Source organism: Furipterus horrens, unplaced genomic scaffold (genome assembly GCF_987537825.1).
Source record: "Furipterus horrens unplaced genomic scaffold, mFurHor1.1.pri manual_scaffold_6, whole genome shotgun sequence".
NCBI classification, from domain to species: Eukaryota; Metazoa; Chordata; class Mammalia; order Chiroptera; family Furipteridae; genus Furipterus; species Furipterus horrens.
Window position 1 is genome coordinate 176,785,878 of NW_028327176.1, and position 22,054 is coordinate 176,807,931.

At 42.2% G+C, this 22,054-nt stretch overlaps 2 protein-coding genes across 2 annotated transcripts in view; both read left to right on the plus strand.

The window, feature by feature from the left end:
* The first annotated feature begins 538 nt into the window (after positions 1 to 538).
* LTV1 (LTV1 ribosome biogenesis factor) lies at positions 539 to 14,494 on the plus strand. The gene is made up of 11 exons (XM_090279933.1): positions 539 to 715; positions 1,651 to 1,782; positions 2,676 to 2,849; positions 5,976 to 6,063; positions 8,588 to 8,729; positions 10,902 to 11,160; positions 12,097 to 12,224; positions 13,138 to 13,277; positions 13,542 to 13,594; positions 13,787 to 13,987; positions 14,116 to 14,494. The coding sequence occupies exons 1-11, from the start codon at positions 713 to 715 to the stop codon at positions 14,224 to 14,226; spliced, it is 1,431 nt and encodes a 476-aa protein (XP_090136059.1). The 5' UTR covers positions 539 to 712; the 3' UTR covers positions 14,227 to 14,494.
* Positions 14,495 to 20,439: 5,945 nt separating this feature from the next.
* The window catches only part of ZC2HC1B (zinc finger C2HC-type containing 1B), a 30,408-nt gene continuing 28,793 nt past the window's right edge, over positions 20,440 to 22,054 (plus strand). The window contains exon 1 of the mRNA XM_090280834.1: positions 20,440 to 20,470. Within this exon, the coding sequence (XP_090136960.1) occupies positions 20,440 to 20,470 (31 nt within the window). The remainder of the gene's footprint in view (positions 20,471 to 22,054) is intronic.

Genomic DNA, 22,054 nt, shown 5'->3' on the forward strand with positions numbered 1-22,054 from the left:
CTCTCGTGTCAACAGTCTTGGGGGTTTGACTGAACGTTTTAATGCAGTTCATTAAACCGTTTAAAATAAAGACCCGATTAAGCCTGGAGCAGCCTAGAATAGCAGGGCCCTGGGATCCTCTGTTGCTAAGGCAACAGACTCCGCGCCAGCCCAAAACAGAGGGAACCTGAAAACTCGGGTACCCGGGAGGGTGGCCACCTTCTGTGTACACAGCGTTTTGTTTTGTTTACGGTCGTAAATAGGAGAGGAATACCACTGTCAATGGTGGTACTAGATGCGTCGCCTCTGTTCTCGGTAGCAGGCGATATAAAAGCCAAGTTCTCCCCAAAACAGAAACCCCCTTTCGCGCCTCACCGCCACATTGGTGGCTGGGTCTCCCCTACCCCGCGAACTCAACTCCTGGGCGGGGAAAGCCCCGCCTCCCGGGGGTGGGAATAGTCCATCTCCCAAGAGCTTCTCGCGATCTTTGGGACGCAGGGCTACCTACGTAATTACCGGTCACGACCCTGCAGCTCTTCAGCGATTGGTCCATTTCTACAGCCTGCTGAGGGACTTCCTGTCCGGTTGCCGGTTTGCACGTGTGGTTGGGCCTGAAGACGCCGCTGTGAGCTGGAGCTTGGTGGCGTCTCGAACGTTGCGTGTCACTTGCTGCGGGACTCGGAAAGTGGACTATAGTCGCTGCTCTTTGGTGTGAGCGCCGTGCGGCTGTAACATGGTGAGCGATCCCGGTTTGGGGGGCGGGGCGCTCTGGGTAGGCAGAGGCCAGGCTGGTCCCTTTAGTGTCGGTCGCCCCTGCGGCCTGGGTCTCGGAGGGCTGGACCGAAGGTGCGGGGAGGCGGTTCGCGGCACGGGGCCCTGGTGTGGGTCATTCTCACCTGTTCGGTCAAACTGCAGTTTAGAGTGTGTCTCCCATGGCCAAGAGCTTCCTGGGGAAGGAACGTCAGAGATGGCCTCCCCTTGGTGACACCGAACCTAAACGCACCACGTTGTGCTTCAGGGGGGCGGGGGGAGAGGGGCGTGTCTGCCCATTACTTCGCTCTGCGGAAGGGAACTTGTGGGAGAGTCTGAGGTTCGGCTTACTCCACTGGGAGGATGCTCTCTCGGTTTAGAAAATCAAGGTTGGGCAGCGAAATAAACATGTAGAGATGAATGAGGAATCTTACTGAGCTTCAGCTGTCATGTCGTCGTTTCCCGTAGTAGCTGATACCTGAAGTGTGTCCCCTGGTTGCAGCTGCCTGGCCTGGATTTTCTTGTGGCCCAACCTGGCAGGGACCTCCTCAGAACACCCAATTTAAGTAACTCTTGAGTCCTTTGCACAGCATCGAGTTTTAGTTTCCGTACGTGAAATCATTTTTCATGATGATTTGCTAGAAAACATTAGGGGTTTGCCCAACTTTCCCATTGCTGTGTCCCCAGCACCCATACCTGACAAGGTCTGCCTGTGGAGTACGTGCCGACAAATGTTCATTGGAGGACAGTAAGTGTAGATTTTATAGAACCTAGTTGATGTTACCTGCCCTAGAAGTGTAGGTATCAAAAAATCAACTGATCCTTCTCACAACTTAGTGAAGATGCCTACATGGACTATGCTACTGTTCACTGGTGTTTTGGTTCTGTTTTAATGGCTTGTTCTGATTCTGTCCTTTGAAGCCTCACAGGAAGAAAAAGCCCTTTATTGAAAAGAAGAAAGCTGTGTCTTTTCACCTGGTCCATCGGAGCCAACGAGATCCTTTAGCGGCAGATGAGACTGCACCCCAAAGAGTTCTGTTGCCCACACAGAAAGTAGGTGCTCTTCTTCGGCCAGTAAGCTTGTAGTTGGACGGTTGGTAATTGTTTGAGCCAGCTGCTGTTCTCAGATAACTGATCTTCGGGGGGCGGGGGGGGAGAAAACCTGTGACTTAATTTTTAGTAAATGTGCTGATTTTTACATCATGCAGATTTATTTGGTTGAGAGGATAAAGCATCTTTGTCTGAGATGTTAAAATGAGCAAATCCTATAGAGTAATGGTAAGTAGTTAGTAAGCCATCAGCTACGGCACTGCATGATGTTATTTAGGGCACAACCAAATGTTCAGTCCGCTTTCCCTAGGATCGTTTGTTTTATAACCACAAACTGCATTTTGCTTCCTGGTCCCTCACCTCAGGAAATGTAAAACATTGAAACTCATAGGTTAGCTTTAGAAAATGCCAGGGAGCGTTTAAAAGGTTGATTTGGGGATTATCAGTCAGTGCGCTCGTTAAGTGTCAGTAATCTGAAAGGCAGTGTTGGGGAATGTTGGGCCTATTTAGCTTTAAAGTAAAAGTAGTGTTGTGCATTGAGAAGTGTCTTTTCATATAAATAGAAGAAATCGTATTTAATCTTTCGGGAACTTCTAGTGTTTTTTCCTAATCCTCCGAAGTACATGATAAAACAGACTGCTGTGCCTGTGTGTTTCTTGGCTTGAATTGTTGCACAGAAATGTCTAGTGAAAGGAGGAACTGTTTTGTTACATTTTAATTTTATGTGGTTTAGAAGCTCGGTGCTTCCTGAACTTGTCAGTGCTTCGCACTGTCATTCCTATCAGCCAAAATGTCCCTGCGCCGTCTGCCTCCTATTCTGAAAGCTGTGCTCATCTGAAGGCCCCTGTGCCTTAACCTTGGAAGAGGCGCTAGTTCCGTTTTGTTTATCATTCTAGATAAATGATGAAGAGCGGCGCGCAGAGCAGAGGAAGTACGGCGTGTTCTTCGACGACGACTATGACTACCTGCAGCACCTGAAGGAGCCGTCCGGGCCCTCGGAGCTTATTCCTGCAAGTGCCGTCAGTGTGCCCGACAGGAGAAATGAAAACGAAGAAACTCCAGTAACTTCAGTAAGACTTTTCAACAGTTTAAGTGTGAGAGACAGTGCGTGGGGGTATGTGGGGGAAGGAACACCATTTTAAAGTCACTACAGTATTAACCTCACTTATCGCGGGTATTATGTTGTAGGACCCCCTCACCCTGCAAAGTAGGAACCTTACATTTATTCTACACCCTTAAACCTACGTAACTCTTAACAACATACATGTACAGTTCCGCAGAATCCCACGATAATAGTGAAAACTCCGTGATAAATAATTAAATATAATATTTTTTTAAATCCCACGTTACAGTGAGACCGCGGTAAGTGAACCGCGATATAGCGAGGGACTAGCGTGTAACTGCATGGGGCAAGGGGGTGGTGTCAGTCTGAAGAGCAGAGGCCACGCCCTCACCGAAAATGGGGGTGTCCGTGTGTCCACATGTGTGCAGTCGGGAGAGACGAGGCCACCTGTTCTCTTGGCAGTTGTTAAAAGTGACAGCTTTTGACAGCGTTAGGACTTCGACAGATGTGCTGATGTTAGGTAGCACTTTAATACTTTATCTTTTAAGGGCCAGTGAGAGCACATATTTACGTAACACCAGTGCTACCAGTTTGAGTTCCTTTTTTCTCCTGTTCATGTTTAGGGTACCCACCCACATTGCACGGCATCATTAGCCTCTTTTTGTTTCGTATTAGCATAAATTTCTCTGACACTTTTACATCACCTGGCACTTCAAAAAAGACATTCCTTATTGGATTTATTGACAAAAGGGAAGAGATTTTAAAAAGGGAGGGGGCCCCAATTTTTCCTGCTTCCCATTCTTTAATCCTGTCTGGTCCAGGCATTTTTTTTCCTCAGGGAAAATATGATCATAGCTCCTTCAGTGTAGAGCTTCTTGCTTAAAGAGAGTTCAAAGGATTAGATTTCAGGGTGTCATCCCAAAGAAAGGGGTGATAACTGCACCTGTTCATTCACTCACTCGGTCATAGCTCTCTCGGAAGGCTGTGCACCCCACTACCACCACACCTGTAAACCATCTTACCTTCTCCATCTTCCCCAAGGCTGTTCGATACGTAACCGGGCACTGACTTCCTTCTGCAAACCACTGAGGGAGGAGGGGGCGTCTGGTCGTGGCTCAGGTTCTTTTATCTTGTGGAGAAAAATTCCAACGTTCTCCTAGCTCACTGTCTGGGCCCCTAGAAGATTAGCTTTTATTCCGTAATTCATGTTCTGTGAAAGTAATCAGTTGGCTTTTTAACAGAATAAGGCTCTTAAATGGACACTTCAGTGACGTTCACAAGGACAAGTGCATGTTTAAAAACAAAAATGCTGATTTTCTGTAGCACAATTCAAAAATGTAGATTAGTCCCTGTACTTCTTTAACCTTAAAGTAAGTCGTAACCAGTCACCTAAATTGAATACACATAAACCAGAAATTTTGAATAAGCCCTAACAACAGAGGGTAAGGCATTACAGAAAGGTGATACAAATTTAGTACTGGTTTTCCCGTGAAGGAAAGCAGATGCTGCCGTGGTAGAAAGCCAGGCAAACGCAGTGTGCAGTGGTGGCCAGAAGGAGGTCTGCAGCTGTGGGTGGGTGAAACCGATTATTCTTAAGTGTTACTTATTCTTGTAGTATTTGTCTTATTATTTTGTATCCTTACTTACGGTTTATCTTTTGGGTAATGATGGCTGGTAATTTAACCTCCTTTTGCCCACCCCTGTATGTAGGAACTATTGCAACCGATAAAAAGAACTCCACTCCTCTTTTTAATTACTATCTAAACTCTAATTGTGTATGTGATTCTTTGACTGTTTCTCAAGATTTGAAAACAGTCTCCAAAGGTAAACTCACTAAAAAGAAGATGATTTTCCCTTTTTTAACCCCTAAATTTCAAGGATTGATAATCACAAAGAATATCTTTTTAAAAGACGACATATATATTTTACCACAATTTTTAAAAATTAATAATGTAATATACCAAACATCGTTAAATTGTGCCCCTTAAATGGGTGAATCGCATGGTTTGTGAATTATACCTAGTAAATCTGTTTTGTAAAAGAGTACTCTACAGCCGAGGACCGGGTTGGTGCCACAGAGAAACTCACTTTGGGAGCTGTAATCGCGCCGCTGTACGCAGCCTCTGCTTGGTGCTCCCCTGAGGCTCCCCATGCAGCTTGCAGACTGAGCCGGTGACTGTCCCCATCTCAGCCTCAGGCCTGCTACTCAGCCAAGGCCCAAGAAGACGGTGAGGTGCATGGAGGCAGATGGCATGTGGTGGTGACCCTCACATTATTAACTTTTTGGTTGAAAAGATGAAATTAAAACAGAAAATTCGTGTCAGCATCACTCTAGTCTCCTCCACCTTGACATGGCGTTCTCCCTGTGTGTCTCCCTGTGCTCACGTGGCCTTCTTGTGTGAACATACCAGCCTTTGGGGTAAGGCCACCGTACTCCATTATCACCTCACCTCAACTAATTACCATATTTTTCACACTGTAAGACACACCTGACTTTAGAGGAGGAAAACAAAAAATTCTGAACCAAATGGTGTACTAAAATATTTAATAAAATACAACAATTTTATTGCAACCATGTAAAGTGAACAGCATTCAACAGCGGTATTAAGAACCATCATCATTGTCATTAACAAATGAGGTGAGACTTTAAGGTTCAAGTACTCTTCTAGTTTTCTGGGAATGCCAAGAGCTCATCATCGCTAGTGTCAGAATTTATGAAGCTCAGTTGCTCACAGTCACTCCTATCACTTTCTTCGCTATCTTCGTACTGAATGGACGCCCTGAGATTCAACAGTAAAGTGGGACATTTAAGCGTCCCCAGGGGTTTCACGTGGGCCCACCCCTTCCTCTTCTAACAGTTGTTACCACCACTGACAGGTCAGGTAATACACATCACTGTCTGTGACTCAATATTTACTCCATGAGACGCACAGACATTGCCCCCCCACTTTGGGGAGCAAAAAGTGCGTCTTATGGAGCAAAAAGTATGGTACATCTGCAAGGATCCTGTTTCCCAGTAAGGTAACATTCTGAGCGTCTGGGTGGACATGAATTTTGAGGTAACACATTTCAACCCTGTGTAGTAGTTCAGAGTATTGCTAAATCTAACCATTTGTGTAATTTCTTTTTCAAGAGTGTTGGAATTAAGTTGCCTTCATCAGTGTTTGCATCAGAGTTTGAGGAAGACGTTGGATTGTTAAATAAAGCAGCTCCTGTTTCAGGTGTGTTTTATTTCTTTACCCTTTCAAGTGGATAGAGCTGTGGGCTCTATAGACACAGGTGGGCAAAAGTAGATTTATAGTTGTGAGTACATGAAACAGTTATTCTTATATTGCTTATTTGTATCGCAACTGTAAACGTACGCCCCCCCATGTAGTAATACAGAATTTTTCTGTTCCTGATAAAGTGTTAAAACAATTGAGATGTATCTGAATTCAGATGAGAGCATTAGGAAGGGATGGATGGATCAGCTTCCTTTTCTTTTATTGCCATCAAATTCTTAGTCTTTGAAGTTCCGATTGGCGAGGAATGTGGGAAAACTGTTCTTGGTGATCTCGTAGGGGAATTCTAACCTTGATATAACCTCTAACAAAGGAAACAGTGATATTCAGTTAGCCTCCCTTAATATAGCATAATCTTGAAAATACTTAAGTTATTAGCTTTTAGGAGTTCTCCCAAGAGTATGGAAGTATTTTATAGAAGTCCTCCTTATCCATCTATTCTAGATACATTGAAAATTACCATGTTTCTTGGTTTGTTTGTAGTACCAACACTGTATTTTAGAACAAGCACAGAAGTCTGCAGAAGTCATGTTTGGTATTTTCTTCTAAATTGCCTTAATTTTTTTCCAGTGATTAATATTTTTTATTGAGATATAATTGGCAGACATATAGCGTTACATTAGTTTTAGGTATACAACATAATAATTCGATGTTTGTGTGTATTGTGAAGTGATTGCCACAATAAACCTAGTTAATATCACCACACATTGTTATAAAATTTTTTTGTTGTGATGAGAACTTTTTTTTACTTTAAATAATTTTTTATTGTCCAATTCGTCGTCGGCAGCCGTCCGTCTCGAGAGACGATGGTGTAGCTTCTTAAGAGTCTATCTGCACCACCGAGAATGGCTGTGCAGTCCCACTCGGGAGTGACACGGTATCTGTCTCCTCCCATGTTAAATCGACATCTTGCGATGACGCTGGAGTGTCCTCTCCAGTGAAGCTGAAGCTACAGAGCCTGGGCAGGGTGATATGGAGGGTCTGCTGTTGCCCATGCAGCAGACCCCCCCTCTCTTCGCAGCTGAAGGGTCCAAGGGAAAGACAGAGTCAATACAGCTGGGCTTCAGGTGCGCCGCAGGAGTTGCCGGTGTTGACTACAACGTCAAACCGCCTTAGGGACTCCGGCTCCGGATTTTCTGTCGGGGTTTACTCCCTTAGCCTTTCCCCTGAAGAGGTATGCCGCAAGGCAGCGGAGGTTTTTTGGAGTCAGAGTTTTCCTTCTCTGATGTGCCCTGACTGGAAGATCGAACCAGCGACACTTAGCTCGCAGGCCGACGCTCAATCCACTGAGCCAAACCAGCCAGGACAGATGCTAGAATAATTACACACAATTGTCCAATTACAACTGACATATACAATATTATATTAGTTTCAGGTATATAACCCAGTGATTGGGCATTATATAATTTACTAAGTGATCACACCGATAAATCTAGTACCAGTTTAACACCATACATAGTTATTACAACATTCATTATTGGCTATATTCCCTATGCTGTACTTTACGCCCCCATAACTGCTCTATAACTACCAATTTGTACTTCTTAATCCCTTCACCTTTTTCACCCCCTCCCTTCCCCATCTTTAACTCAGTCCCCCAACACTTGCCATGTAGCATTAGTTATTAATCCAGTCTACTGATTTGTGAGTTTCCACTGTTTGACAGGGTCTTGGCTTAAACCAGTACAAAGCATAATCCTTGACCACAAGGCACTTGGCCGTCAGTTGGAGAGAGAGACAATAAGTGAGAAATGATGGTTACGGTACAAATGAATGAAGAGGGCAACACCAAACAAGCCTTGGGGTGTTGGGCAAGGCCTCCTAGAGGAAATCACATCTAAGTCGATTTCTTAGGTATAACTTAAGCGGGTAGATGAAGGGTGGGGTGGTGAGGAGAGGATCTTGTGGACAGAGGAAGCTGTGCCAGAGCAAAACAGCGTGAATGCAGGTGATGCACACAGTTAGCTGGCCTGAAACGGAGCGTAAGGGTAACTGGCACATGGCTGGAGAATCAGCCACATCATGAGGGCTGCTGGAAGCCATGGCAGTTGACAGGTTTGAACTTAAAACTTTTTCTTAAACCGTAGTATTTTACTCATAGAAGAACATAGCAGAAGAAACAGGTTGCAATTTACCAAAGTCTCTTAGTCTGAAAAGGCAAAGTTTAATAGGCTACAAACATTTGAGTGACTTCTAACAACGGTGAGTTATGTCTAACAGGTAAATTTCAAGTCCATTTCTTCCTGCAGGTCAAAGCTTTGAATTTTGCTTAATAGGTTAATATTGTAGATACCTTTTATATTTTCTTAGTCACCCATCTCTGTCCCTCACTAGACTGCATTTCTTAGAGTTCTTAATCATTGTTTTATGCTTTGGCATATAATAGGTCCTCAGATTATACTGGTTAAATTGAAGGAATGATGCTTTCTTGGGGATTACTATTCGATTTTTGTTTTTCGTGTAGGACCTCGGCTGGATTTTGATCCTGACATTGTTGCAGCTCTTGATGATGATTTTGACTTTGATAATCCCAATAATCTGCTGGAAGATGATTTTATTCTTCAGGCTAACAAGCCAACCGAAGAGAAAGAGGGCATGGACATACAGTATGTGTGGTTACTTTTTTTTTTTTTTTATGTGTTTTATTGATTATAGTGTTACATTTGTCCCAATTTCCCTTCCCTCTGCTCCCCTCCACCCGGTGGCCCCTCTCCCTCCAGGTGTCCCCCCCATTTAGTCCATGTCCATTGTTTGTGCATATAGTTCTTCTCAACCTCTCTGTCTATTCCATTCCCTCCTACGATGTTTCTTAATTCCTATACCATCTCCCTCCCTCTCCCCCTTCCCCTTCCCTGCTGTCCTCCCCCCAATATGCTCCCCGTACCTATAGTTCTTTTTCCACTCTCGTTGCCTGTTTAGTTTGCCTTTGTTTCGATTCCCTAGCTTCTGCTGTTGTTCTTGTGATGCAGTTTTCATTTTAGTGTTCATAGCTTTGATCCTCCTTTTTCTAAACCAGTCCCTTTAACATCTCATATAATAGTGGTTTGGATCTGATGAACTCTTTCAGTTTTATTTTGTCCTGAAAACACTTTCTCTGTCCTTCTATTCTGAATGACAGCTTCGCTGGATAGAGTATTCGTGGTTGTAGGTTTTGGATTTTCATTACTTTGAATATTTCTTGCCAGTCCCTTCTTGCCTGCAGGGCCTCCCTTGAGAAGTCAGCTGATAGTCTAATTGGGACCCCTTTGTACATGATTCTTTTCTTCTCTCTTGCTGCTTTTAAGATTCTCTCTTTATCTTTGACTTTTGACATTTTGATTATAATGTGTCTTGGAGTGGTTCTCCCTGGGTCCAGTTTTTTTGGAATTCTCTGTGCTTCCTGGACCTGTAAGTCTATTTCCTTCCCCAAGTTTGGGAAGTTCTGCTTTATTATATTTTCACTTAATTTTTCAATTTCTAGATCATCGTCTTCGCCCTCTGGTAAACCAGTGATTCTTATATTGGGTCTCTTATACCTGTCCCAGAGGTTTCTGATCCTCTCATTATTTTCCTTGCTTTCTATCCCCTCTCTCTGCACTGGTTGACTATTTGCTCCTTCTCTATGTTCTGGTTTGTTGATTTGATCTCTGGATTTTATTTCCTCACCATCTGTCTCGTATGTGGTTTTGTTCCTTTCAGTATGAGTGTTTTTCAGTTCTTTCTCATCTTTTTCCAGATCTTTTGTTAATTCTGTAAGCCACGTGATAACAATGGCCTTGAACTGAGCCTCTGACAGGTTTCTTATTTGTTCATCTGTCAGATTCTTCATCTGTTGCCTGGTGAGCTACACCACTGGGATTTCTATAGTTGTTTGCCTCATTTTGACAGATGCGTTTTGTTTTCTTGGGCCGGCTGTAGGGGGCAGTGCCTGTGTACTCGTTACAACCCAGCGACCGGCGGCAATCCGCAACCTTTCTCGCTGCGCTGTGGCCCTTTGTGGTCACTACCCAGTGACCGGCGGCGATCCGCAACCTATTTCGCAGCGCTGTGGCGCTTTGTGTGGGGGCGGGGGTCCAAGATGGATTCCTGCCGTTATTCCGCTAGGAGACCGGGATCCGTCCTCCCACCCTCTGGGCCTCACTGTTGGAGGTGATGTGGTGGCTGCTTTCCCCAGCGTTGGGGTCGGGAGCTGCCGGAGTTCGACTGCAGCCGGGATTGTTCTCCCTGCTGCTGTCCCTGGTGCGACCGCAAACGGCACCGCCCACTTTCCCTCTTACCTGCCCCAAGAGCGCCGCTGGTTTATAACTTTGTACATTGGGCTTCCGTGTAGTTTTATTTTCTGGAATTTCTAGTTATCTTGTTTTGAAGTAGTTGTATTCCTCTCTAGTTGTAGAGGGAGACCGAGCGTGTCTGTCTAAGCCTCCATCTTGGCCGGAAGTTTTGTGTGTGGTTTATTTCAAAGCAGGGTTAACCTGACTGCTGCTGCTTTAATAGAATAGTAACCACAGAACGTTACAGCTGAAAAAGACCTTTAAGACTGGTCTGAGCATTCTGTATTTCCGAGCAACAGTGTGAGACTTGAGTTCTTTACAAACCATCAGTAGGTGGGGCTAAAGTCCAAGATGCCTGGTTGCTAGTTCGTTACTTTTCCAGTCTTGCCAGACCGGTCAGGCAGCACGGCTGTTCTGCCTAAACAAGAATCCTCCCCGAAACATCCTCAGATTTTGCTTGTGTAAAGTCCTTCGGTTCTGTTGTTTTTCAAGTTTCTTTGACAGTTAATTTATGACTCTGACATTTAGGAAATTTGAGGCTGAAGATGGCAGTGAGTGGGAAGATGTGGTCGATGAGAAGGAAGGAGACAGTGATGACAATGACTATGACTCTGCAGGCTCAGTATCAGATGAGGCTGTGTCTGCCCCTGGGACACCTCTTGGGGCTCTAGAAAATCACTTGTTCTGGGAAGAGGAAACAAAAAGTCGCTTTACTGAGTATTCTATGACGTCCTCAGTCATGAGGAGAAATGAACAGCTGACCCTACATGATGAGAGATTTGAGAAGGTAAGGTCCCCAGTAAGAGCCTTTTAGTGTTTTTAAAATATGATACTGGAACCTGAAGCTAGAACTCAGCTTTAGAAACAACCTATAACTTTTATTAAAACAGACTGCCTTTAGTTTTGGAAAGAATGCATATAGGTCAAAGGTGGCTTATCAGAAGTCCTGACTTTCCTCTTAGAATGCTGACATTTTGATTCCAAACCTCTTCAGTCACAAGCCCCAAGATTATGCTGTTTCCTCAAGCATTAGCCTGAGCATAAACAAAATTCCATTTTTTTCATTTTTTTTGTGTGTGTCTGTTTTGCTCACCAATATTTCCCAAGGCCTCAAGTCTTATCTGGCATGTGGTAGGAGTTTAAACTTTGAACTGTGCAGTAAACGATGGACGGAGGAATGAATAAATGGCCTCCTAAGATAAGGATGCAAACCCTGCCACATTCCCTTAGTGCCCGTTTCCGTCCTTCCTGAACAACGCAGGCAAACTCGTACTGTAGTAACCTCACCTCAGGAGTTCCATCATCCCCGGCCTACTCTTACAACGCCTGGCTGTGTCAGCAGCATTTGAACAATACAGTAAACATCATCTGAACAACAACAAAAAAATGAAATTTGTATATTAGTTTGCATAATTAATAAGTTTGAAAGTGTCTGTAAAATATTCTGTGGTAAAGATTTCTGCCTGGTGTTCTGCTCTCCAAGCTAAATGGAGTGACTGCCTTCGGTGTCACTTTAAATGGCAGCCTATTTGCAGTCATAAAGTGCTCGGTAGGATGTCTTCCCTCTTGTATTGTTATGGTGCTGAATGCCTGCTAATGTTTTAATAGTAGTACTGTAGTAATCTTGTGGGAGGAATAAAATTAATGTAAAAAAATAACATTAAATGCTGTATTCCTACTGAATACATTCATTTTCTTGGTATCTTTTCTCTTTGTATTCAAGTTTTATGAGCAGTATGACGATGATGAGATTGGAGCTCTGGATAATGCTGAATTGGAAGGTTCCATTCAAGCAGACAGCAGTCGCCTAGAGGAAGTTCTGAATGACTACTACAAAGAGCAGGCAGAGAAGTACGGCGCCTTCCTGGGTTCCCTCCTTTTCTTCATTTTCAAATAAAGTCTAATTGTACAGGTGAATCAAAAATCACCTAGTCAGAATCTATATGAAGAGGATGGTACATACTCCATAACTTTTGGCTCACATTTTAATATTCAGAGTTCTGAAGGTAAACGTAACAATGTAATTTGTCCTAAGAGTAACGATGGAATGACTACGGGTTAGAGTAGGAAATTCAAGGTTATATTCTACTTGAGAATAAGATGGTGCTTCTAGCCTCTTTGGCTAAAGAATTATTTGACCTCTTATGTATGTACACTCTTAATCTTCCCAAAATGCCAGGCATTCTCAGAAGTAGATACTTATGGCTTAAAGAAAGATAAGAGTTCATCTCTCCAGCCAGATTAGTAGAACTTTCCAGCCAAATATTTGTTGATTCAGCATCCACATTAGGTGGTTTCTCTGGGAGAAACTACTGAGTTGTTTACATCAGCCAGAAGGGGCTGATGTTCCCTGATCACTATCATATGCAGATCTTCCCGCAGGATAAGAGCTACATACTTTGAGTGAGTTATTTGAATACTTTGGAGAGACAGATGGGCTAATGCGTTTCAGGGCTTTAAAAAAGATTATGGTTTAGGAAAGCAGCTCTTTTGTTTAATGTGTTATATCCTTCCAAAGATGCAGATAGATTTTTCCTTGCTGTCAGCAGAGTGAATGTCCAGAACCTGCTGGAAGGGAGAAGCAGGGCTAGATTAAGCTAACTTTGACAGGAAATGACAAACAGGACACTTGAGTATGTGAATTTTTTAAAAAATGCTTTTGTTTCCATAGCTTTTTACGTGCAGGTTGAGTAACATACAATATAATAATGGGTGGTGTTCTTTGTTCCCCTCTTACTGTCATTTTTGAAAACTGAACCAAAAGCTGTGTAAAACTGAGTACTCTTGAACCCTTCGAGGACCAGGACCTACCAGTGCAGGAACTTGATGGGTCTGAGGGGGAAGAGATTGTTACTGTGGTTCTTGAAGAAGGCAAAGAGAAGTGGGATTGTGAGTCCATTTGTAGTAAGTATCTTAGGGTCTGTTTTACTGCTAAAAGTTTCACAGTAATTTTAAAGTAGTAATCAGTGAATCAACTTTTTGAAAGGGTATATATTTTGTGAAAATAATTTGGAAAAAATATTTCTAAGTTAGAGACAGTGTAAAAACATAACAGACTTCAATGTTAATTTGAACTATAAAAACACTAAAGCTGGGAATGTAGTAGGAACTCAATATTTTGCTGAACTGGAAGTGTACTTAGTGATACATACTTTTTATTTTTTTTAGGTACATACTCGAATTTATATAACCATCCACTACTTATCAAATATGAACCAAAGGTAAGTTCTGATGTCCCGAGCTGTTTGAAATAATGCAGTTCAGGAAAGGAAGTGTAAAAATTATTTTCTTCAGTGGCTTTATCTCTAATGACTACCAAAACCATTAGGAAAAGCAACCATCATGTCTCATAAGTGAGCTCTTTTTTAATAGGAGTGGGAAATGACCCTAATGCCATTTTATCTTTATTTCAGCCCAAACAAATCCAAATATCTTCTAAAACTGGAATACCTCTCCATGTCTTACCTGAGAAGCGATTCACAGCAAAGCAGGTTGAACGAATGCAGATGATTAATGGCGGTGATCTGCCTAAGGTGTCAACCCAGCCACGCTCTAAAAATGAAAGCAAAGAAGATAAAAGAGCGAGAAAGCAAGCGATAAAAGAAGAGCGCAAGGTAAAGTGCTTTCCTCAGGTGTGAGATTTACGAAGAGCTGCTGGCAGGGAGGTCATGGGAATTCTCTTCTGTAAAATTAATCCGCGTCAGTTTGAAGATTTGAATAACATGAATATATTCTTGTACAGGAACGGAGAGTAGAAAAGAAGGCTAACAAATTAGCCTTCAAACTGGAGAAAAGAAGGCAGGAAAAGGAGTTGCTGAACCTGAAGAAGAATGTTGAGGGTCTAAAGCTGTGACAGTGGAACTTCCAGAGCTCCGCACATTTCCTGCGGGGCTCCTCATCATGTTCAAGAACAAACGCGAATCTTCTGAGACGAAACTGATCTGCCGTGTTTACTGGCACATATTGAAAAGAAAACAGTGTGGTATTTGTATTTATCCCAGCAAGTTTGTAAATATTGTAATATTTTGAAATTCAATATGGTAAGCTTAGGTTTGCTCTGAAATTAATGATTGAATGTGAAATGTGTGGTTAAATTAAATAAAAATGTCTTCATAACTTAAGTGGAATTGTTGCATTTTCTTTTCTTTCTTTTTTTTTTTGTATGATTGTCCCAGTTGCCTTTTGCAGATGTTCTCAACTATTTCTTTGAACTCTCCCCACTCCTTTTCAGGAGTTAAGTGGTTTAATTTGCTGTATGTAGAAAAGTGGCCCATTTAAACTAATTTTGAAATGCCGAGTGGCAAGAGTTTTTTCTGAAAAGGTTCCACTGGTAGGAAGCTGACGCAAAGGTTATTTCGAAAGGATGGTAAAAGTGAATATTAAGGTTTTGGGACTCAATTACTGGATGACTTGCTTTTGGAATTTAGGAACAGTGAAGACAGAAAACAGAAGAAGAAGGAAGAAAACTGCCTTGGCTTCAGTAAGTACCTGGCTCAAAATCAGAAACACCAGTTTAAACTAGAAAGTTTGTCTTTTAAACGTTATTTTGTACTTGGTTAAAATACATAATTGAAAACTTCCAGCTTTTTGGTGACTTAAGTTTTTTTGTTGTTTTGTTTTGTTTTTTTTTTTTTGCTTTCACACTTTTCAAGGCTAAAGCAGTGACACCATCACAATTGTTAATTATTTGGTAAACTGTGACTTCCTTGCAATAGACAAGTTGTTAGTGACCCTTGTTCATGTTTCCATGACTGATGTGTTATCTGGACTATTCTGGAAAAGAAATCTGTGAACACTGTTGGTCCGAGTTGGGAACAGAATGGCTAGGCCAGAACCATTTTTAGCAGGTGAGCTCTCTTTGTAATTCATTTGATTATGGCTTTTCCAAAGTCGGTGTTATCTTGTTCTCTATGTTATTAACTTTAAATCTAAGTAATTATTGTAGGAGTTTTAAAAGTTATGAAAAACAGTAGCATTCAGTTCTCTACCCACATTGATACAAAAAAAAACTTGGCTGAGGAACTTGTAATTACAAAAGTATTTAGAACGCTGGAGGGTGTATTTAAATGGTAACCTGCAGAAGCAAAGGGTCAGATGGTTTATGATAGTATTGGGAATGTATTAAATCCTAAAAGAATTGACCATTATTTTGGTAGCTATCTCAACTGAAGGTTCTAAAAACCAGCAGGAATCTTACAGAGGTGAAATGTTACTTTGACTTGGTGCTATTCAGATCTCATCTTAGGAGTTCTCATTTCACTGCACCTTACCCAAAGGGTTTATATCAGCACATCACATTTTTTGCAGTTAAGAGAATGTGCCTATGAGTTTTGATGAAAAATTGTGATTTAGGGTGATTATCCTCCTAATTTGAAGATCCTAACTGTATTCTGGGGAACAAGTTCTTACACAGTGTTTTGATTTTTTTCATAACATTTTGGAATATTTATGTTTTGAGTCATCTACAAACAGTGGTTGGAAACAACATAAGCTCTGTGCTAAGTATTGGAAGTCAAAAGTGACAAAGGAGGATTTGCCTTCAAGGACTGCGTCGTCTGAGGAGGCAGGTTATGTGCTGCAAAATACAGCTACCAAGGTTAACTCACTGATAAAGGATCACTTGACGTGAGAATCTGGATGCTTGCTGTTCCCCCTGAAGTGCTTTTACTGCAAATAAACCCCTCAAAATTGTTCTCAGTTCCCACCTTCCCATACACTCCCCTGACCACGTGTTTAAAAACAGTGCACACAACCCTCCCCTGTATTGTTCCTGCTCCTTCCTGTTTTATGTTCATAGCACCTGTTGGCATCGGAGACATTTTTCAGTCTCGCTAAAACAGGGCAGGGAATTTGTTTACCACTTTATCCCTGGGGCCTAGAACAGTGCCTGGCTTTTCGTAAATGATCACTAAGTTGTATATACATGAATGGATAGTTAGGAAAGATTTTTCAGGAACGAATTGCTTAAACTTGGAACAATGTGAAATAGCCCTAATATTAGCAAGGCTAAGGAAGGCCTAAGGCATCCCAGGTAGGGGGCAAAGTGAATTTCTTGCTTTATCTTGAGGACATATTTTGTTTAAGCACTGTCTGTGAGTGGTATAAAACCAGGTTTTCAGATACTTAAAACTATTTTACAAATCAAACTAAGTATCAAAGACCATTTGTGTATATGACCTGAGATACATGTATCCACACCTCGATTGTGATGTCATCAAATCACTTCAGGTGAAGGACAGGACTCTTATCTAGCATCTTGTAACTACTGTTACATTATCGATACTTCAGTAATTTCGTTGCTTCTTCGTGTGTGTTAACAATACTGTTTTTGTCCAGCCTGTTTGTTCCGGTTAACAAAGAAGGTAAAAATTCTAATGGCCTCATTTTAGTTGTGAAACTTACAAGAGATTTATAATAAACACATATTCACTATTCAAGTTAAGGAATAGAACACAGCGCCCCCCGCCCCCCGCCCCCCCCCGTGGGTCCATCCTCAATTTCATTCCACACTTCTGTGCTATGTAGACTACATCACCTCTATGGTAACCCCAAACACAGTACTTTGTTTTGATTGGAACACCTGAGAAGTGTAAATCCAGCCCTACGAAGGCAGTATTTGCTGCCATCTGATGAAGGCGTCAGTGAGCAAGGTGCTAAGTGACTCCTAGGGAACAGAAGTCACCACAGCTGGAGTGTCCTGGTTCTGTGGAAATATCCTCAGAGGTTGTATGCTCGTTTTATATTTTCTGCCTCTATGCTCACCTCCCTTCATCTCTCAAGGGAAGATTAATGCAGAACCTTCCCATGACATGAAATGAGTAACCTCAGCTGATCTAGACATCAGAAGAGGAAGCGGAGAGCAGGCATTTCATCAGGGCATGCTCAAAAAACTCCAGCAGAAAACAATGGAAGCTGGGTACACTAGACACTAACTGCTCTCAAATTATAAAGGCTGTGAATACCTTGATCACGACAGTCCTCAGCATGTCTGTGTCTTTAATCACACACCTCCACCTTGGACTGGGAGCTCTAATTCTGGTGCCTAGCTGTTTTCCCGGGAGTTCCCTTCTCCCTCCTGTCCTGTGTGGAATTGTGTATTTGCTCACCTCGTGGAGCACATCCTCTAGTAACTCGAGTTGGGTTACACAGGATATAAACTGAAACCTCGGCATGTCTAGAAAGGTATTCTACCTCCATAGTTGGCTGATGGCGTTAACTGGGTATAACATTCTGGGTTGTAGTTTATTTTCCCTTAGAAGTTTAAAGGATTTGTCCCATTTCTGTTTTTACTGTTTGGAACCTGAAGCCATTCAGATCCCTGACACTTTGTATGTTACTTTATTTTTGTCTTGAAGTCAGTAGAATTTCTAGTCTCCAGTGTTCGAAAATTTTACAATGATGGTTATTGTTATAGGTCTATTTTTATCCTTTTAGCCAGGGGGCTCATGTCCTTTCACTTCTGGAAATGGTTAAAAATTATTTTTCTTTCCTCCCTTGTGTTTTCTTATTTTCTCTCTTGAATTCCTATTATTTGGAGTAGGACCTTCTGGGCAGGTACTCTATATTTGCTTATGTTTCTCACCTATTTCTGTGTGATTTTACTTTACTTTCTGGGAGAGTTCCCTAATTTTATCTCCCAGCCTTCTATTGAAGTTTTAATGTTTCCTGTAAGTCTCTAATTCCCAAGAGATTTAATTTTCCTTTAAATTGCATTTTGTTTGTTTTGGGCTTACATGCTAGGTACTTTCCTCAGATCTTTGGAAATTCATTTCTGTCTGTTCATGATTAAGATTAAGGAAAGAAAACACTGGAACTTTAAATAGATGAGTAGCATTTGAGGATTTTGAGCTTTATTGAGGTGATCTGGATGAGCTGTTTGGGAATCTCCCCAATGTCAGCCTCTCTGCTCTTTTCTTGTGGAATAGTTATATATTCCCAGAGAACACAGTCTGCCATGGGGGTAGGGGCTAGCAGGCAGAGTTCTGTGAATCAGGTAGAGGAAGGGAGGTGTGGGGTATTCTCTACTTTTGGCATCACTATCATGAGCTTAATCACTAGATTATATACATATGTGTGTGTGTGTGTATGCATATACAACTACATATGCAGTTAGTCCTCAGCATGGAGTCCCTATTTGCAAATAGGCCTACTCACTGAAGGTTGTAACCCTAAAATCACAGCTCATGGTGCTTTCTTGGTCATTCACTGACAGGCAGTTAAAAGTTGAGTCGCCTGACATGCATGTTCCTGGCTAAGGGAGAACAAGGTGATGCCCTGCTTTCTAGTTTCAGCTCATATGTAAATAAGTGTCCTTTTCACAGTCTGTTGAGTGTCACATTTTTCATGTTTTTGCACTTTCGGTAATTTCACTGTTTAAAATGGCCCCCAAGCATATGTGTTTCTAAGCGTAGGAAGGCTGTGATGTGCCTTATGGAGAAAATAGGTCTATTAGATAAGCTTCGTTCAGGCATGGGTTCCAGTGCTGGCCGTGAGTTCAATGTTATTGAGTCAACAATATTTATTTAAATAAGGTGTCTTTTGACCAGAGGCTCACAGAAATATAACCCTGTGTTTCCCGTGGTGTCTTAAGTCCAGTGTTTTCTCACTTGGTGCTCACGGAGGCTTTCTGGACTGGACCCTACCACAAATCCAGAGAATCACCGTAGGTGTGTATGTACCTCTATCCACCTACCCACACCATCAGCTCTGCCTCGTGCTCCCTGCTGCACAGACCGACCTCCTCTTCTGCCTTTCTGGAGAGGAGCCTTAGGCTAGATTGGGGGAAAGGCAATCATCCAGCAGGCATGGAGTGAATGAGGCCGTCTAGGAGACTTGCACCCTCATCCTCCATAGGTAGCAGCCTCCTCTTCCTCCTCACTCACTGTCTCAGTTCCAGAGGTGCCTCCTGTGACAGGGGCACCTATGACTGCAAAGGACTCTGCAGTACGAACCTGGATGGCTCTCCATTCTCCCCCCTGTCTGCTAGGGAAGGGGATTGTGTTGTGGCATTCAGTCCTCCAAGTTGGTTACCATGTCCATCAGCTTTCCAGTTTCCAGTTTTTTTTTTTGTTGGCCTTTGTCCCTGTCTTTATGTTTCTCTATGTCCTTTTGTCCGTTTACTTTGGTATTTCAGGGCTTTGGGAGAAAGCAAATATTGATAGGGTGCTCTGTCTGCCATCCGAACTCATCCCCTTTCTTGTGGCATGAGTCCTGTCCCTGAGATAAGGTAATGAGCTGAGGTCAGTGTGCCACCACTTCTGCCATGTGGCCTTGGAAGATGTCGAAATTGCTGATGTTTGCGAGTTCTGGACTGTAAAGGATTTAAGAGTTCTTTGACTTGCTAACAAGGGAATGAGGAAACATCTTCCTTTTTCCTTCTTCACCATGCCTTTATAAGGAAATGTGAATTAGTAGGTGTTTTTACAAAGCATTCTTCCAGCTCAGAAAGAGAATGTCAAGTCAGAGCTAGAATTTTTTTCTAGTTTTGTTACAGCCATAATCCTCTCCAGGCTTCTTATAAATTTTTGAACTGAGCTCTTGAATGCTTATTTATCACTGTAAGCATGCTAAACAAAACTGCTGATCACTTCCAGATCACTTTCCTCATTTTAAAAATTCTCTAAGATTATAAACCAATGGAGAAAAGTAATAGCTGCTTTCAAAACCTAAGACTCCAATTAGAACAGGTAAAGATAAAAATAGCTAAAATGATATTGCTTTAGGATCTTTTCTATCAAAGGGGGTTGTTTTTTCAGAGTTTAGCTTTTTATTGAACATGTTACAAAAGAGATTTAGTCAAAAAGACCGAAGTCCATGTGATCATCAGGCTCCTGAGATTCTTCTCTGCTGGGGCAGCAGTGGCTCAGGGGGCCCCACCTTGTGGATGAGGCCCCCAATGTTGACATTGGCCATAAACTTTGCAAACAAGTCTGGGCAGAGAGGTTCAACATTCACACCCACCACTTTAATGAGGGCATTGATCTTAGCCCCCATCACAGTCACCTCATTGTCATGCAGGATGAAGGCTGAGTAGATGCACGTGAACTCCCAGACCGAGGCGGAGGCCATGTTGCGGGTGAGTGCTTGCGCCTGCTGCAGTGAGGGCCTCCCCCAGAGCAGCCTTAGCTTCCTCAGGACTGAGCACCGAACTGGGAGCTGGGGAAATAGCTCAATTGTTTTTAAATCTTTTATTCTGAATTTTCAGAGTGATGTATAATCTTTGTAGAAAAATTGAAAATGTAGGAAAAAGAAATATCACCTTTATTCTTACAACTCAGAGGTAATTACTGCATATATATTTATATATATGTAATATGTGTGTGTCTATAGAGGTTTATAAAGTCTTTATTTTTAAGTATATTTTATTGATTATGTTGTTACAGTAGTTCCAATTATTTTTCCCTTTTGCTCCCCTCCACCCAGTACCTCCCTTCCCTCCAGCAATCCCACCCTCCTTAGTTCATGTCCATGGGTCGTGCATCTAAGTTCTTTGCCTTCACCCTCTCCTATATTATTCTTAACTTCCCCCTGTCTATTTTGTACCAACCAATTACGCTTCTTAATCCCTGCACCATTTCCCCATTTCTCCCCCTTCCCTCTCCCAGTTGATAACCCTCCAAATGATTCCCACACCTATGATTCTGTTCCTATTCTGGTTTGCTTAGTTGGATTTTGTTTTTATTTTTTAGATTCAGTTGTTGATAGTTGTGAGTTTGTTGTCATTTCAATGTTCATAGTTTTGATCTTTTTCTTAAGTCCCTTTGACATTTCATATGATAATGGCTTGGTGATGATGAACTCTCTTAGCTTTACCTTGTCTAGGAAGTACTTTATCTGCCCTTCCATTCTAAATAATATCTTTGCTGGATAGAGTAATCTTAATTGTAGGTCCTTGCTTTTCATCATATTGAATACTTCTTGCCAGTCCCTTCTTGCCTGCAAAGTTTCTTTTGAGAAATCAGCTGATAGTCTTATAGGCATCCCTTTGTAGGCAACTCTCCGCTTCTCTCTTGCTGCTTTTAGGATTCTCTTTATCTTTCACCTTTGGCATTTTAATCATGATGTGTCTTGGTGTGGTCCCCTCTGAGTTCAGCTTGCCCGGGACTCTCTGTGCTTCCTGGACTTGTATGTCTGTATCCTTCACAGAATTTGGGAAGTTTTCCTCCATTATTTTTTCACATAAGTTTTCAATTTCTTGCTCTTCCTCTTCTCCTTCTGGCATCCCCATGATTTGGATGTTGCCACATTTAAAGTTGTCCCAGAGGTTCCCAAGTCTCTCCTCATTTTTTTCAATTCTCGTTTCCTCATTCTGTACTGGTTGACTGTTTTTTTCTTCCTTATGTTCCAAATCATTGATTTGAACCCCGGTTTTCTTCCCTTCACCATTGGTTTTGTGTCGATTTTCCTTCATTTCATTTAGCATAGACTTAACTTTTTCCCTTATGCATTTGCCATACTCAAGAATATCTGTCAAGCCTGTGAGCATCTTTATCAACAGTGTTTTGAACTCTGCATGTTAGGTTGGCTATCTCCTCATCACTTAGTTCTCCCACTGGAACCTTGATCCGTTCCCTCCTTTGGACCATACTTCTCTTTCTCCTCTACTTGACAGGTTCCTGTGTTTGTTTGCCTCTGTGTCTTAGTAGAGCTGTCGTACCTGTTCTGTTGTGGGGGGCAAAGCT